At 45.5% G+C, this 17,991-nt stretch overlaps 1 protein-coding gene across 8 annotated transcripts in view; it reads left to right on the top strand.

The window, feature by feature from the left end:
* Window positions 1-989: 989 nt before the first annotated feature.
* MTSS1 (MTSS I-BAR domain containing 1) overlaps window positions 990-17,991 on the top strand; it is a 128,112-nt gene continuing 111,110 nt past the window's right edge. For 6 of the 8 annotated variants that reach the window (XM_038759967.1, XM_038759963.1, XM_038759965.1 and 3 more), the window contains exon 1: window positions 1,050-1,204. In XM_038759967.1, coding sequence (XP_038615895.1) covers window positions 1,133-1,204 — 72 coding nt within the window. In that variant the 5' untranslated portion in view covers window positions 1,050-1,132. Of the gene's footprint in view, window positions 1,205-17,991 lie in introns of all 8 variants that reach the window. The other 2 variants (XM_038759969.1, XM_038759968.1) reach the window with 1 other exon arrangement.

The following is a 17,991-nucleotide window of genomic DNA, read 5'->3' as shown; positions in this document are numbered from 1 at the left end:
ACTTGGACTTCCCGAGCGCTTAGTCCAGTGCTCTGCACATAGTAAGCGCTCAAGAAATATGATTGATTGATTTTAGACTGTGAGCCCACTGTTGGGTAGGGACTGTCTCTATATGTTGCCAACTTGGACTTCCCAAGCACTTAGTATAGTGCTCGGCACATAGTAAGCGCTCAATAAATATGATTGATTGATTGATTTTAGACTGTGAGCCCACTGTTGGGTAGGGACTGTCTCTATATGTTGCCAACTTGGACTTCCCAAGCGCTTAGTATAGTGCTCGGCACACAGTAAGCGCTCAATAAATATGATTGATTGATTGATTGATTTTAGACTGTGAGCCCACTGTTGGGTAGGGACTGTATATGTTGCCAACTTGGACTTCCCAAGCGCTTAGTCCAGTGCTCTGCACACAGTAAGCGCTCAATAAATACGATTGATGATGATGATGATGGGCGCTGCGAATGCCACCAGCCCGCTGACAGGGGGCGCGCGTGAGCGCGCCCCGCCGCGCCCGTCGGCCGCGCGCTTCCCGCCGTCGCAGCCCGGGCCGCGGGAGCGCGCGCGGGACGTTCGGGCGCCGCGGGAGCGCGCCTCGGGACGTCCGGGCGCCGCGGGAGCGCGCGTGCGCATGCGCGCGGGGCGTTCGAGCGCCGCGGGAGCGCGCTTAGCCAGGAGGGCGGGGCCAGGACCGGCTTCTCCTGCACAGTCCCCGGGGCTCGCGTGCAACCGGGCTCCCACCTCGGGAGCTCCTGCTTATCCACCCGATAAAAAGCAACCAAAAACACCTTTTTTTTTAAAAAAAAAAAATCGGATTCTATTTTTTTTTTTATGGAATTAGCCAAGGCGTAAACCCTCGGGGGGCAGCAACATGGGATGCGCTGATGCGCTCCGGGGCCAGAGCGGGGGAAATAAAGAGGCCCGAAAGGGGTGGAGGGGGTTTTAATTTCTTTTTTTTTTTAATTATTATTATCTTGGCTTCCCCGCCCCGGTTCGGGTGGGCGCGGGGGTTGCAGGGGGCCGAGCTGCTCGGATTGCAAGGGGGAGGAGGAGCCCCCCTTTCCCGGGGCTGCACCGTCCGGGCAATTTGCAAGCTGTGCGCAGCGCACCCACCCTCCGGACGGACCCGGGGAAAATGGAGGCCGTGATTGAGAAGGAATGCAGCGCGCTCGGAGGCCTCTTCCAGACCATTATCAGCGACATGAAGGTAAGGAAAGAGCTGGGCAGGGAGCAGGAGGGGCGGGGGAGGGGTGTGCATGTAGGGGGGGGGGACCCTTCCTGGGACAACTTTGCAAAAACCCAGGCACCGCCCCCCCCATCAATCAATCAATCTTATTTATTAATAATAATAATAGTTTTTATTTTTAAAAAATAATTTTTTAATAATAATTTTTTCGACTGGGAGCCCACTGTTGGGTAGGGACTGTCTCTGTGTGTTGCCAATTTGTACTTCCCAAGCGCTTAGTACAGTGCTCTGCACATAGTAAGCGCTCAATAAATACGATTGATTGATTGATTAATAGTGGCATTTATTAAGGGCTTACTATGTGGCCTTCCCAGACTGAGCCCCTTCCTTCCTCTCCCCCTCGTCCCCCTCTCCATCCCCCCATCTTACCTCCTTCCCTTCCCCACAGCACCTGTATATATGGATATATGGTTGTACATATTTATTACTCTATTTATTTATTTATTTTACTTGTACATTTCTATCCTATTTATTTAATTTTGTTGGTACGTTTGGTTCTGTCCTCTGTCTCCCCCTTTTAGACTGTGAGCCCACTGTTGGGTAGGGACTGTCTCTATGTGTTGCCAATTTGTACTTCCCAAGCGCTTAGTACAGTGCTCTGCACATAGTAAGCGCTCAATAAATACGATTGATTGATTGATTAATAGTGGCATTTATTAAGCGCTTACTATGTGGCCTTCCCAGACTGAGCCCCTTCCTTCCTCTCCCCCTCGTCCCCCTCTCCATCCCCCCATCTTACCTCCTTCCCTTCCCCACAGCACCTGTATAGATGGTTGTACATATTTATTACTCTATTTATTTATTTATTTTACTTGTACATTTCTATCCTATTTATTTAATTTTGTTGGTACGTTTGGTTCGGTTCTCTGTCTCCCCCTTGTAGACTGTGAGCCCACTGTTGGGTAGGGACTGTCTCTGTGTGTTGCCAATTTGTACTTCCCAAGCGCTTAGTACAGTGCTCTGCACATAGTAAGCGCTCAATAAATACGATTGATTGATTGATTATGTGCAAAGCCCTGTTCTAAGCGCTGGGGAGGTTCCAAGGTGACCAGCTGGCCCCACGGGGGGCTCACAGTCTTCATCCCCATCTTACAGACGAGGGAACTGAGGCCCAGAGAAGTGAAGGGACTGGCCCAAAGTCACACAGCTGACCCTGGGTGGAGCCGGGATATGATATTTATTGAGCGCTTACTGTGTGCAGAGCACTGGGCTAATCAGTCGTATTCATTCAATCGTATTTGTTGAGCGCTGACTGTGTGCGGAGCACTGGGCTAAGCGCTTGGGAAGTCCAAGTTTGGCAACATGCAGAGACGGGCCCTACCCAACAGCGGGCTCGCAGTCTAGAAGGGGGAGGCAGACGACAAAACGTTAACAAAATAAAATAAATAGAATCAATATGGACAAAAAAAAATAGAGTAATACGTACAAACATATATACAGGTGATATACAGGTAGAGTAATAGAGTGATAAATACGTACAGACATATATGCAGGTGATATATATATATATACAGGTAGAGTAATAAATATATGTACAAACATGTATACATATATACAGGTGATATACATATATACAGAGCGCTTACTGTGTGCAAAGCACTGGGCTAAGCGCTTGGGAAGTCCAAGTTGGCAACATATAGAGACGGTCCCTACCCAACAGTGGGCTCACAGTCTAGAAGGGGAGACAGAGAACAAAACCAAGCATGCTGACAAAATAAAATAAATAGAATAGATATGTACAAGTAAAATAAATAATGCCAGCTGCATTGCCAGCTCGGCTGGGAGTAATAATAATGGCATTTCATTCATTCATTGATTCATTCATTCAGTCAGCGCTTACTGGGTGCAGAGCACTGGACTAAGCGCTTGGGAAGTCCAAGTTGGCAACATCTAGAGACGGGCCCTACCCAACAATCAATCAATCGATCGTATTGATTGAGCGCTTACTGTGTGCAGAGCACTGGACTAAGCGCTTGGGAAGTCCAAGTTGGCAACATATAGAGACGGTCCCTACCCAACAATCAATCAATCGTATTGATTGAGCGCTTACTGCATTCAGAGCACTGTAGTAGGCTCTTGGGAAGTCCAAGTTGGCAACATCTAGAGACAGTCCCTACCCAACAATCAATATCAGTCGTATTTATTGAGCGCTTACTGTGTGCAGAGCACTGTACTCAGCACTTGGGAAGTCCAAGTTGGCAGCATATAGAGACGGCCCCTACCCAACAATCAATCAATCAATCATATTGATTGAGCGCTTACTGTGTGCAGAGCACTGTACTCAGCGCTTGGGAAGTACAAGTTGGCAACATATAGAGACAGTCCCTACCCAACAGTGGGCTCACAGTCTAGAAGGGGGAGACAGAGAACAAAACAAAACATATTAACAAAATAAAATAAATAGAATAGGTATGTGCAAGTAAAACAAGTAAATAAATAGAGTAATAAATACATACAAACATGCTCACAGTCTAGAAGGGGGAGAATTTATTAGGGAGAATGGAGAAGGGGGCATTTATTAAGCTCTTTCCACTGAGCCACGCTGCTTCTCTAGTCCAGTGCTCTGCACACAGTAAGCGCTTAGTCCAGTGCTTTACACACAGTAATAATAATAGTGACGACATTTATTAAGCACTTACTATGTGCCATGCACTGTTCTAAGCGCTGGGGAGGTTACAAGATCAGGTTGTCCCACGGGGGGCTCACAGTCTTAATCCCCATTTTACAGATGAGGGAACTGAGGCACAGAGAAGTGACTTGCCCAAAGTCACACACCTGGTAATTGGCAGAGCCGGGATTCAAACCCATGACCCCTGACTCCAAAGCCCGTGCTCTTTCCACTGAGCCACACTAAGCGCTTAGTCCAGTGCTCTGCACCTAGTAAGTGCTTAGTCCAGTGCTCTGCACACAGTATGTGCTTAGTCCAGTGCTCTGCACACAGTAAGCGCTTAGTCCAGTGCTGTGTACACAGTAAGCACTTAGTCCAGTGCTCTGCACACAGTAAGCACCTAGTCCAGTGCTCTGCACTCCTCATTAAGCGCTTAGTCCAGTGCTCTGCACACAGTAAGCGCTTAGTCCAGTGCTCTGCGCACAGTAAGCGCTTAGTCCAGTGCTCTGCACACAGTAAGCGCTTAGTCCAGTGCTCTGCACACAGTAAGCGCTTAGTCCAGTGCTCTGCACATAGTATGCGCTTAGTCTAATGCTCTGCGCACAGTAAGCGCTTAGCCCAGTGCTCTGCACACAGTAAGCGCTTAGTCCAATATTCTGCGCACAGTAAGCGCTCAATAAATACGATGGCGTGAATGAATGGGAGAGCCCACCCTCTCTCCACCTGCCTGAGCCTCCCTGCTTCAGACCTCTCCCGGCCTCACCGTTGTTCACCCTTTCTCCATGACGTATTGGTGTCGGGCTTATTTATTTATTATTTGTCTTTTGCGGGGTGTCTTTGGCTCCTGACAGCTCGGCAGGACCAGTCTCGCTGCGCCTCCCCATTCTCGCTTGAGGGGTCAGGGTGGCCTTTCCCTCTCCACCTTCGGGCCACGGTTTCCAAACTCCAAGTGTGCCGTTGTCCGTTAAGTACCTGCCCCTAAGCAGGTGAGAGCCACCAAGCCAACCCTGCCCCAAAAGGGAGGTCGGCCGCCCACAGACCTGCATTTCTGAAGGATGGAGGAGGGAGGGAGGGGTGATATACACCTGTATATATGTATATATGTTTGTACATATTTTTTACTCTATTTATTTATTTATTTATTTTATTTGTACATATCTATTCTATATTTATTTTATTTTGTTAATATGTTTGGTTTTGTTCTCTGTCTCCCCCTTTTAGACTGTGAGCCCACTGTTGGGTAGGGACTGTCTCTATATGTTGCCAATTTGTACTTCCCAAGCGCCTAGTACAGTGCTCTGCAATAGTAAGCGCTCAATAAATACGATTGATGATGATGATGATGATGATGATGGAGAAGAAGTGGGGTTGGGTTGGAAGGAAAGGGATCCTGGACATCTGTCCAGCGTGTAATCGAATTTAGTGCCCATTAGTCCTTTCCAAAGCATGGTTCTGGGCACCCGTTGCTTCCCACTTTGGGAGAGATGATACTCTTAGCTTCCATAACACAGGCCTTCCACCCTCCAGGAGAGTCTTCACAAGGGTGCCATTGATTGAGGCCAAGTTTTAAAGTTCCTCTTCCCTATCTGAAAGTGTTTCTTCTCCTCCTTCTATAGGCACCCCCTTCCCCCCTGAAAAGCTACCTTATAGGAGGCCAGCTTGCATTTTCTGGACTGCCAGGGACATCAGTTTATCTTTTTAGATCTAGAGCGTCCAGTGAATTTGGATTCTTACACTGTCACAAATAGGATCAGCAGAGAGCGGATTTAATTTCTGTGTGAGGGTGTGTGCTTAGGGAGTTCATTTTTGGCCCTTGTCCAGCCGCAGTTTTGTCTCAACAGATCTGGGGAGATAGTATTTAATTAAAAGCTGGGCCTCTGAAGAGAGTAGGCAGGTTTGGAAGCAGCGCGGTGTTTTGTGTGTGGGTGGGTGGTGCCCTGGTGCTGATGGTGCTGGGTGCTTTTAGGTCTTCCTTGGTTTAATGAAGTGGAAAGGGCTGGGGAGGGTTCATTTCGGTTAAATCCACACTAGAAAGGAATGCTCAACTGATAAAGCCTCCCCCCTCCGCCCCCACCTCCAATGTGACCTGGAGTTTGGCCTCTCCTCTCTTTCATTAAGCCTTCCTTGCCTCTCCCCTATCTTATTTCATTCTCTCAAACCCCCAAATCTCCCATCCAAACTCCACACGTCTCCCTGGGGATATGGTTTTGTCGTTCAGCACTAAGCATGTTACACTGCCTGTACTGGCATCTGCAGTGAGACTTGGCTTTCCAGAAATTCCCAACTCAACAGCTTTTAAAGGGCCGGCTATTCCCCTTGGCCAGGGCATCTCCTCCTCCCCAGTCTCTCCACTTCCCCTTTCCCTTTCCCCCATATTGGGGCACTCCCTGGTTTATGGAGTGATTACTGATAGTAACGAAGGGTTCAAGGGCAGAGAGTGGGCTAGTTGCCTCTTTTCTCTCTGGGTTATAAAGAGTAGAGTGAACTCTGAGATTTGGGTTGGGGCCCTGGAGCCCCAAACCAAATGGTGATTTGAGGTGCCTGCAGATTTACTAATTACGGGGGGAGTGGTTTGGTGCTGTATCATAAGTGGTCGGTTGTGTGTTTGGGTTTTCTTCGATGAGCAGATGGGTGAGTATTTCGAGTCATATGGGCCTCAGAAGTGAAAAGGAACGAGCTTCCTCTCGGCAGCCTGGGAGGAACCAGCGCTTCCATCTGGAGTTCTCCCCGCTCTTTGTTCTTTTAATCCAGAATCAGGGCTCAGTTCCTCCTTCCCAACAGCTCAAATCCTCCAACTCTGGGCCGGGGTAGCGTTGGTTGAGGATTTTGGTCACCCCGCCCTTCCACCTGCCTGCCCTTTCTGGGAGGTTTCCTGCAGCAGGCTCTCAATTGAACCTCGGGGACCGTTCAACGGGTGTTTCTTTGACCCTCTGGAATTCCAGTTAAAAATAAACCCTTCTCTGTCTCTTGCCTCTCCCCGCACCGGATTTATAGTCGGTTGTCATTGTGCTGCTTCCCTTTGGAGTACAGCAGGCTTTCTGTGACATCCTGTGTAAAGCTGGCACCGGGATTGGGGTGCTTTTGTCGGGCAGACCACTGGGTCTTGGGATCAGCAGAATTGCAGACCCCTTTTTTGGGGGGTGGATGGGGAGGGAGGGGGAGAGAGAGCTGGGAGGTGTCGAGTGCTTTCCCGATATGGTTTTCTGCAGTTCAGTTGTATTCCCTTACTAGCTTCCCCGCAGGAGTGGCTGATTTTGCTGCCTCTTTCTGCGGAATCAAAGAGGCAGCAGTGACATTTTCAAAGGGAATTTCAGAATTCGGTTGCCATCTAAAAAAAAAAGTCTAAAATGTGCATCATGTCATTCCATTTGTGAAATGTCAAGCCTGGGGAAAACGGATTTGTTTTCAAAATATGGAGCCCAGCTGACATTCTTACTAGCCTGCCTTTGTTTTTCCTTTCCTGTTTTCCTTTTCTGCATTATCTTCCTGTGATGTGTTTATAGCACCCTGGTGCTTCTGTTTAGACTTTGAAGGACAAACGAAACACACTTGAAGGACAATTAAGGAAATGTTCTAACCTCCTGTGGTATAAAGGTAGAGTCATGCTGATTGGGTGGGTGTGTCTGCTTTCTTGGAGTAGTATCGTCAAGGTACTGCTTTTGAGAGAAGGATAAGAGCTTTTGGGTGAGGGAACGGGAAGGAAAATCATCCAGAGGTGGTTTTCCTGCCACCCTCCCCTCCGAGAGCTAAGGCAGTGTCATTCACTTGCACAGGAAGGGAGTCCATTTCCTCTTTGGAGAATGAAAATGAATAATTTCAAGGGCCGGCTGTCATTCACTCAAGGCACTATTCTTAGTGGAAGAACTGGAGATCTCATTACAAGAGGAAATACTGTTTCCTTCAAAACCCTCTATAATATACATGCACACACCAAAAATCCAAAATGACAACTGATGACACATTGTTTGGGGAAGTCGGTGAGATGGAAATATCAATTAAATTGTATTTTCTATTGCTCTTCCATCTTGTGGCTGTGACTGGCAGCTGCTGAGTAGTCTGGACCGGTCCGCAGAGATTGGTCCCATTTCCTCAAGAAATTGGACTCAGGAGGAGAAATGAGACCAGATGTGGAAGCCCTCCTTGTGTTCCATGAAGAAGGATGTTCAGCTGAAGAAGGAACAAAAATAAAATAAAAGACAGGAAGACGGGAGGTTGGATGAGGCTACTCAACAGGGGCATGGCTGGGGTTCCACAAGCCAGTTTGCTACAGGATCTTGAGTGGGGAATGTTAATTATTTGAGGATTTGGCACTTCACTCCAAATCCCAGGGAGAAGATGATCCGGACACACCGAACTCCATGGCAGCAGCACTCTCTCAGACCCGGTGGGCAGCTCTACCAGTCAGTTTTTTTTTTTTTTTTCATGGCATTTATTAAGCGCTTACTATGTGCAAGACACTATTCTAAGCGCTGAACATACGGCAGTTCTGCCATAACACGTGTTTTTGTTATGTGGGAATAGGATTTAATAAACAGTGCGCAGAGCATGGTACTAAGTGCTGGGAGAGAATATGCAGTTGGGAATTAGGCATGGTTATTTGTTTTGGAAATATCACAGTGGAAAAATTGGGAACTGTTCTTCCCACAGCATGAGTCTTTTCTGCTATATATAACATGACCTGTACTAAACTGAACAACACTTGTTGGTTTTGCAGCCTTATAGCATCCAGCATCCTCTATATAAAAGTGGAAACTGTGTGAAGTGGTAGACGTAATGACAATAAAGACTGTCTAGACTGTAAGCTCTTTCTGGGAAAGTCAACCCTGGCCATGTAATTGCACAAGATGTGTCAGTCCCCAATGTTTGCTTGTGTGGTTTACCTTTATATTGTACTCACCAAAGTGCTTAGAACAGTGCTCTGTTCACAGTAACCGTTCAGTAAATACCACTGATTAAAGGAATTTGTAAAGAAAAATGTCAATTTTGAGGGTAGTTTGGCCCAGTGCAGCCTTTAAAACACATTCGTTTCCACCGAGTCAGTGGAAATGGGATTTCCTTATAACATAGGTTCCACATAGTAGCAAGAATGACTGCAGTTGTGGGGTCTTTTTTTTTGTTTTTGTTAATAATGGATCAGTCATGACTGCAAGTTAGGTCTTCTTCAGGCAGCTGTTGGGATTGGAGTTTGGTCTAACGGTCCTCTGGGTGTTAACTGGGTTGTTTTCTTCTTGAAATGATTAACTTGGCCTAAAGAAAGTGCAGATGCATGGGAAAAAAATCCAACATTTTCTTAACACACATTGCTCAAGAATCAGTGTGTCGTGATTTGAGCTGAATCCGCAGGAAAACTCTGCACAAGGTTAGAGTGTCGCCTGTGTTGGGTTATATAACAAGTTAGGTGTGTTCTGGTGTGTCACTGTGTTCTCGGGTCTCTGCCCCAAGGCTTATGTTAGAAACGGTGTTTGTTCCAGCACTGCAACTAGCCGAACGGGACTGGTTCGGTTTTTTACTATCCCTGTCTCATCCCGGCCTCAGCCTCCCTCTGTCGTGATCATTTTTGACCAGTAAATTGCTTTTGCCTCTTCTGAAATCTACACTGTGGTTCCAAATGATCATTTGACAACCTCCCATGACATTTTTCCTTAATAATAATAATGTCATTTGTTAAGCGCTTACTATGTGCAAAGCACTGTTCTAAGTGCTGGGGGATACAAGGTGATCAGGTTGTCCCGCGCGGGGCTCACAGTCGTCATCCCCATTTTACAGATGAGGTAACTGAGGCTCTGAGAAGTGACTTGCCCAAGGTCACACAGCAGACATGTGGCGGAGCCGGGACTCGAATCCACGACCTCTGACTCCAAAGCCCGTGCTCTTTCCACTGAGGCACGCTGCTTCCTTATCTCATCCTAAGAGAACCTGAGAGGGCAGAGATATTGAGTCCAGTTCTTATCGATTGACTTTAGATTCTTTCCTGGTAGTCAAACGGTCTGGTCAGAACATGGGAACTTGTCTGCCAACTAAGTATTGTACTCTCTCAAGCGCTTAGTATAATGCTCTGTGCATAATAAGCAATCAATAAATGCCACTGATGATGATGATGCTGATGGGCTATGCATATCAACTCAGTGCACTAATCTTTTGTTTTAGTGGACTGTCTTGTCTTTTATTTTTCCCTCACCAGCACATAAACAAAACCCACAGGGCCACGAATTGGAGCAGACAGTAGACCTTGGAGGTTATCTGTGGGTCATGATGAACAGAGGATTGTAAGACCCTAGGGGGTTTGAGGGGTGGGGGGGGAATATAATGATAGACCACACAAGCAAACATTGGGGACTGACACATCTTGTGCAATTACATGGCTGGGGTTGACTTTCCCAGCAACAAATGGTTGATGTTTGACCAAGGTTTTACTGCCTCCCGAGTCAAGGGCAAGGAGGGTGAATGTAGGCAGCAGTCAAGGAAAGATGATTGAACATTAGGAGTGGGGCATAGTGGTCTGCTCGGTTTAGAGTGGTAGATTGTTCTTACCACTACCCCCACAACTTAAAAAATTCCTTGTAATAAAAAAAATGAACAAGATAATTAAAAAAAAAATCCCATGTGGAACAGAGATTGTATCCGATCTGATTACCTTGTATCTACCCCGGTGCTTAGTTCAGTGCTCGGCACATAGGGCTTAATAAATATTATTATTATTATTTTATTTAATAAACTCTTAAATCAGTTATCTAAATTCATAGAGGCCTACTGATTCCAACTATACTAAAGGGCATTCTTTAGCTGACTCTGTTTTGTCTGGGTTTGGGAATTGGATGCTTCAGATTCTGGTGGTTTTACAGTTAACTCAGTTATTATGGGGCTGCTTATCCAATCCCTCTGTGCCTGCATTTCTTTCCTTCTACTGCCTGCCATTTGGCCTTTCCACCCTTTAGCACCTCTTGCCAGGAAGTGGGAGTGGAAAAGGAAAAGAGAAGAATAGCTTGTGGGGCAGTTTTATTACTTGTGAACAATTCTGAATATAAATGTTGGGGGTACAGTCGTGGCTTTTGGCTGAAGGGAATCTTTGGATTATTGGTGGATTTCAGTTGGCCATTCGATGACTCTTAGCCAGGGGCCAAGTGAGTTAATACGTGCACCTCAGAAGGGTTTAAATTATGTTGGAAAAGTGAGATCATGTGAATATTCCCTCCTACCGATTTCTTTCCTAATTGGCAAGCTAAACTTCTCGATGCTTCAGACTTCAGAAAGTCTATCTGATTGTCCTTTGGTTTTGAAGAAGACGCACCTTTGGTGAGATTCAGCTAGGAGCGCGTGTAGGGCTGAAAAGACCAATCTGGGATCCACAGTACTGGCCACATTGGACACACAAAAAGATTGTCTTTTTCTGTGGCGGTGTCTTTGACGTTTGTATCGGCTGGAGTTGTTTTTGCTTTTCCCTCTTTGTCTGTCTCTCTGTATGAAGCCACTCCTACTTCAAAAAATAAGAATTTATGATTTCATTTTGATTTGCTTTTACATCCTTCTAAATTCTAAGCTCATTGCGGGCAGGGGATGTGTCTTTTATATTGTAGTGCGCTTCCAAGTGCTTAGTACAGTGTACCGCACACAGTAAGCACTCAATAAATACAACTGATTGGTTTAACCCAGGCTTGCAGATTACAGTTATGATTTTTAAACGGCTTTGTAGTAGGAACAACAAGGATAATGAATGGGTTTGAGCTGCCCTCCTTGTTGAGAGGAAGTTTCTTGTGGGCAGGAAATGTGTCCCATATATCTGTTGTATTTTATCAAGTGACAGAGATGATGCATTGTCCCGGCCTGCTGGGCACTCAATAATAAATCAGTCAGTTGCTTTTATTGAACACTTAGTGTGTGCAGATCTCTGTACTAAGCCTGTGGGAGAGCACACTGTAGCAGAGTTGGTAGAGAAGTTCCCCGCCCATGATGATAAATACCGTAGATTCTGAAGTGGTCTGAGTCATCATCATCATCAATCGTATTTACTGAGCGCTTACTATGTGCAGAGCACTGTACTAAGCGCTTGGGAAGTACAAAGTCGCAATGCTCTCGGGACTGTTCCAACTGTATGCTTCACAAGCCTTATTTCAACACACTGTATCTTCCCCGAAGAAGCTGATAAGCCTTTCCTAACTCACACTCAGTAGTAACATGGTGACAGTCATTTGATAAATGGACCTCTCCCCTCTCTCTAATCAATTTGGCATAAAATGCCGTACCACCTATTCCTCTCTTTGTAGGCGGTATGGCTTGGCCTAGCATCTGCCAGTTGATTCTCAATATTTTCTTTATGAAAAGACCAAACAGCACCAGGCACTGCAAATAGCAAGTGTAACAGTAATCCAAGAGCAATCTTTATTTGCGTACAGTGTGGAATGAGTTTTCGATCGTGCAGCCTCTTTTCAATCTCACTTGGGCATGTGGATAAAATCTCACCACCAACGCCATCATCCTCAAAACCAAAAGACAGCTATATATACATTCTCTCTCTCTCTCTCCCTCTCAATTTGGATGCAGAAGCTTCATATTTATGTGCTGTTATGTCGTGGGTAAAGTTTTGACCTGGTTTCACTGGACACGATAACCTCTATCTACACTAGCACAGTAGTATAATCCTTGACACAGTAAGTGCTTAGCAAATACCACAATTAATAGTAGGAAGAGTATTTGTTAAGCACTTATTGTGGGCCAATCACTTGTACTAAACGCAGGGGGAAAATACGCAAGTGGGAATTAAAAACAGTCTCTGCCTCTTATGGGCAGCCTGAGTTTTCTGGTCCTGAAAATCTTCACAAATATTTAATATAATATATACTACTTACTCTGCACACAGTAAGCACACAATAAATACCACTGATGATGATGATGTATACAAATATATACCTATTTATATATGTATATATATATATATGCCCGAGTGGTTTGAGTTGCTACATATATAGAAGTATATGGGCAAATCTAATACTTCTGAGTTAGAACAAGCACAATCACACCACTTTTGAATTTAAAGCGTGTTTCACCTTTGCATCAAGTTGGTTTCAAGTTCACAACACTGGCCTCCTTTATGGCACTAACTCCTTTTATCGACTGTGATGGGTCCTTGGAGGCGGGTGTGGAAAAAAGAGGGGTGGAGCAGGGGAGGGGAGGGGAGCGTGAGTCACAGGACCACTGGGTAGAGAAATCCAAGAGGGTCAACCCGTCCAGTTCTTCTTCCAGTGAGGTGAAAGTCGACTTTCCTTTCGTGGAACCTCACTGTCTCAATGTCAGTACCTCAGGGTACCCCCATTACTCTTCTTTAATTAGTAGTGCCTGGAACGTAGTAAGCACTTAGCAAATACCACAGTTATTATTATTATAGTTGATTGAGTGGACAATTTGGAGAAACTTTGGTAAAAATAGGGAGTCCGACCTTGGTGCAGGAACCAGTCCCCCATTTATAGCGTTGTCTTTCCTCCTACCTTACCGCGCTGCTCTCCAACTACAACCCAGCCAGCACAATTTGCTCCTCTAGTGCCAACCTACTCACTGTACCTTGATAGCGTCTATCTTGCCACTGACCTCTTGCCCTCATCCTGCTTCTGGCCTGGAATGCCCTCCCTCTTAATATTCATTCATTCATTCAATCAATCATATTTATTGAGCACTTACTGTGTGCAGGGCACTGTACTAAGCGCTTGGGAAGTACAAGTTGGCAACATATAGAGACGGTCCTAATATCCTACAGACAATGACTCTCCCCACCTTCAAAGCCTTATTGAAGGCACATTTCCCCCAAGAGGCCTTCCCTGATTAGGCCCTCATTTCCTCGTCACCCACTCCCTTCTGCATTGCCCTGACTTGCTCCCTTTATTCACCCTCCCCACACCAGCCCCTCAGAACTTACGTTCCTACCCAGGAAAAGCAGCGTGGCTCAGTGGGAAGAGCCTGGGCTTTGGAGTCAGAGGTCATGGGTTCATATCCCGGTTCTGCCAACTTTGGGCAAGTCACTTCTCTGTGCCTCAGTCACCTCATCTGTAAAATGGGGATTAAAACTGTGAGCCCCACCATGGGACAACCTGATCGCCTTGTAACCTCCCCAGCGCTTAGAACAGTGCTTTGCACATAGTAAGTGCTTAACAAATATCATCATTATTATTATTATATCAATATCTCTATCACCCTCTAGACTGTAAGCTTGTTGTAGGCGGGGAATGTGTCTACTAACTCTGTTATATTGCACTTTCCCAAGCGCTTTCCAGTGCTTTGTGCTCAGTAAGTGCTCAATAAATCTCATTGCTTGATTGATTCATTCCTATGGGAAACTGTGTTCTGACTTGTATCTCTACTTCCAGTGTGGTCTCCAGGAATGAATTCTGCCCGAGGGAGAGTGTTCACAACAATTGACTGAGATTGCAACTCAGTACCAACCTCAAGGCACAGCATAGAAGGGAAATTTTGGGGTTTTTTTGTGTGTGTGTCGCACTGTGCTGCACAGAAATAGACTTAGTATTTAAATGGCTTTTTGCTTCCCCCTTCATTTCCCACTATAATATCTTTCCCCACTCCTTATAAGTAGCGAAGCCTGGTAGTGCTTTGCCTTGTCATTCCCCAAGGTCTGCAGGCAGAGAAAGGGAGAGTGCAGAAAAACAGTCTGGACAGCCCTTGCACTCTTCCTCCTTCCTGCTCATTCCTCTTCCTTGGCTCCAGCCCTCCCTCCTTCCCCCCAACAAAAACTTGGAATCCCTCTTCAATGACAAGCAGGCCAAATAGTCATGGTTTATAGATCTGCAGAGTGCCTCGGTGACCATGGTTATTCTGCTGAAGAAGACTATGTGTCTCCCCCTCCCCCTTTTTTTTGTCTTCAAATTAGAAAAATCAGAGCGAGTTCACTTAAAGTTCATTCCACTCTACAAAAAAGCCTGCCTAACCTTGAGCACTCTGGTTTTTTGGTGTCTCCAGACTTGGAACTCTTTGTAAAACTGCTTTCTGAATTTAATTACAGACTTCTCTGTGGTGGAGGTTCAGTCAGCAGGTTCATTCTGTGTTTGGAGAGGTTGATGAATTTGCCAAAACAGATGATTTCTGTACAAGATCTTGGCATGTTAGTTCTTGGCTAAGGGTTCTAGGTTGGGTTTTCTGGAAATTTAAGTGGGTTAAAAAAATATAAGAAAATCATTTGTGTCTTGCTTTATAATTAATTCTTTCCCCTGCCTTCTCCCCAGGGATTCAGAAGCAATAAAATAATTAGGTGGAAAAGCCTTACCTGGGGAATGGTGTACTAAGGCTGGAAGGATCCTCTTTTGATTAGAAGCTTCCTGTGCTTCTTGCTGACCGCTCCCTGTAGGGAATACTTTGGCAGAGAGGACGGCTGGGGAGTTGAGGGGAAGAAGCCTTAAATTGGGTCTCTCTGGGAGGGGAAGGAGTGAAATATTTGACTTGGAACACACAGACTCCCATCGCTCCACCTATCTTTTTTTTCTCCCCACACACCCCTTTCTCTATGTAGTATCTAAACATCTATTATTTAAGGCAGAGCCTCCATTAATGCGGCATCTAGGAAATGCAGAAGTCAAGGTTTTCTCTGTGGAAGTCATCCTGGTGCTCCTTGTTACAAACTGGGGCAGGCTGAATGCATTTATGTTAGGTTTCTTTGTTTGCAAGCTAGATGTTTGTGCTTGAAAAAAGGTGTGGAGATTATTGAGAGCCTTTTAGGAAAGTACCCTGGAGTTAGGGGGAAGTACTGTTTGTTTTATTGTGTGTGTGTGTGTGTGTGTGTGTGTTTCATATTTGGGTGCTTGTTATGTAACAAGTACTGTTTTAAGCACTTGGATGTGTACAAGATAATCAGGTCAGGCACAGTCCTCATCCCACATGGGACTCACAGGTATTAGAGTTGAAATTATCTGCATTACTCTCGTTGGTTAATCAATCAGTTGTATTGATTGAGTGCTTACTATGTGCGGAGCACTGTACTAAGATTATATCAAACTCAGTGCTTAGCATAAGCATTTAAATAAATACCACAAGTAGTAAATTAATTACAGAATTGCGCACCGTTCTTTGTGAATTGTCTCTGAAGTGAAATCTCCTCTAGCTGCTTTTGTCCGGGATGTTGAGATGGCAGTTCATTCATTCATTCATTCAATCGTATTTATTGAGTGCTTACTGTGTGCAGAGCAGTGTACTAAGCGCTTGGGAAGTACAAGTTGGCAACGTATAGAGATGGTCCCTACCCAACAACAGGCTCACAGTCTAGGCAGTTAAATAGGAACTTTGCGCAAGAGTACCTGGGATGCTGATAATGTTTATTTCTCTGCTATTTTGGGTAAGACCCATGGGTATAGCCGGTGGGCAGAATGGCATGATCTTTATTGAAGAATTTGGAGAGGGTTTTTTTTTTTAATCCCCTATTAGAATATCCTCTTCCTCTCCTCCATACATACCCTTCCCTAAAGGCAAAATTAGAAACAGTACATTGGATATCTGAGACCAGAGGATGCCAACTTTTTACTTTGAGCAAGGGGGTGGGGCTCTGAGGGGTAGAAGCTTTCTCAATTCATTCATTCATTTAATCATTCAGTTGTATTTACTGAGCAGCGCTTACTGTGTGAGTAACACTGTACTAAGTGCTTGGGAGAGTACAATACAACAATAAGTAGTCACATTCCCTGCCCACGACAAGCTTACTGTCTAGAGGGGGTGAACAGTTTAGTCCCCTAATTTCTCCCTTTTTCCTCCTCATCCCCCCCGGGAGGTCAAGATTATTCTAGATAAAAGGCTCTAGATAATAATAATACTAAAGGTAAAATAACAGTAGTGGTATTTAAGTGCTTACTGTGTACCAAGTGCTGTACTAAGTACAGGATAGATTCCATTATGACGGACAACAGTCTGTGTCCCACACAGGGCTCACAGGCTGTGGGGTGGAGAGAGCTGGTATTGAATCCCCATTTTATAGGTGAGGAAACTGAGGCATAGAGAAATGAAGTGATTTGGCCGGGCTTACACAGCAGGCAGGTGACGGAGCTGGGGCCCTCTGAATCCCAGGCACGTGCTCTTTCCATGAGGCCAAGGTGCTTAAGCACCGTGCTTAAATTAAAGATTAATATCTTTAATTTTTTGTGTTTTTCTGATCCATCTAATTGCATCTGCATGAAAGGGAGAGTCACTGAAATTTTTCTGCTGCTTCACTCGCCAGTTAATGTTTACAGTGAATAAAGTTGGTATATGGGGAAAGAGTTTCTAGTGTCTGAGTCTGCTTTGCGGTGCCTTGCTTGTCCATGAGCACAGATAATCAAGATGGGCTAGATAGTGACCCACAGTTAGATAGGGACATGGAGGAAGGGGAGGAAAAGACACTGGAAGAATTGGGACGGGGAAGATAAACCTGAATTTCATGAGGCTGCAATCCCAGGTGGCATTGAGGGATTGTCAGTCAATCATTTGCATTTATTTAGCACTTACTGTTTGCAGAGCACTGTACTAAGCACTTGGGAGAGAACAATATGACAGACACATTCCTTGCCCACAGTGAGTTTACAGTCTAGAGCAGGAGACAGACATTCATAGAAATAAAATTACAGGTATGTACCTAAGTGTGTTCTAGACTGTGAGCCTGTTGTTGGGTAGCGACCGTCTCTATATGCTGCCAACTTGTACTTCCCAAGCGCTTAGTACAGTGCTCTGCACACAATAAGCGCTCAATAAATAGAGAAGCAGCATAGCTCAGTGGAAAGAGCATGGGCTTTGGAGTCAGAGGTCATGGGTTCGAATCCCGGCTCCACCACATGTCTGCTGTGTGACCTTGGGCAAGTCACTTAACTTCTCTGAGCCTCCGTTCGCTCATCTGGAAAATGGGGATTAAGACTGTGAGCCCCCCGTGGGACAACCTGATCACCTTGTATCCCCCCCAGCGCTTAGAACGTGCTTTACACATAGTAAGCGCTTAACAAATACCATCATTATTATTATTAATAAATACGATTGAATGAATGACTGAATGCTGTGAATAAAGGGAGCAAGTCAGGGCGATGCAGAACGGAATGGGAGAAGAGGAAAGAAGAGCTTAGTCAGGGAAAGGCTCTTGGAAGAGATGTGTCTTCATTAAGGCTTTGAAGTGAGGGAGAGTAATTGTTGGGTA

Source organism: Tachyglossus aculeatus, chromosome 18 (genome assembly GCF_015852505.1).
Source record: "Tachyglossus aculeatus isolate mTacAcu1 chromosome 18, mTacAcu1.pri, whole genome shotgun sequence".
Classification (NCBI taxonomy): domain Eukaryota; kingdom Metazoa; phylum Chordata; class Mammalia; order Monotremata; family Tachyglossidae; genus Tachyglossus; species Tachyglossus aculeatus.
This window is presented reverse-complemented; position numbering and strand designations above follow the sequence as displayed.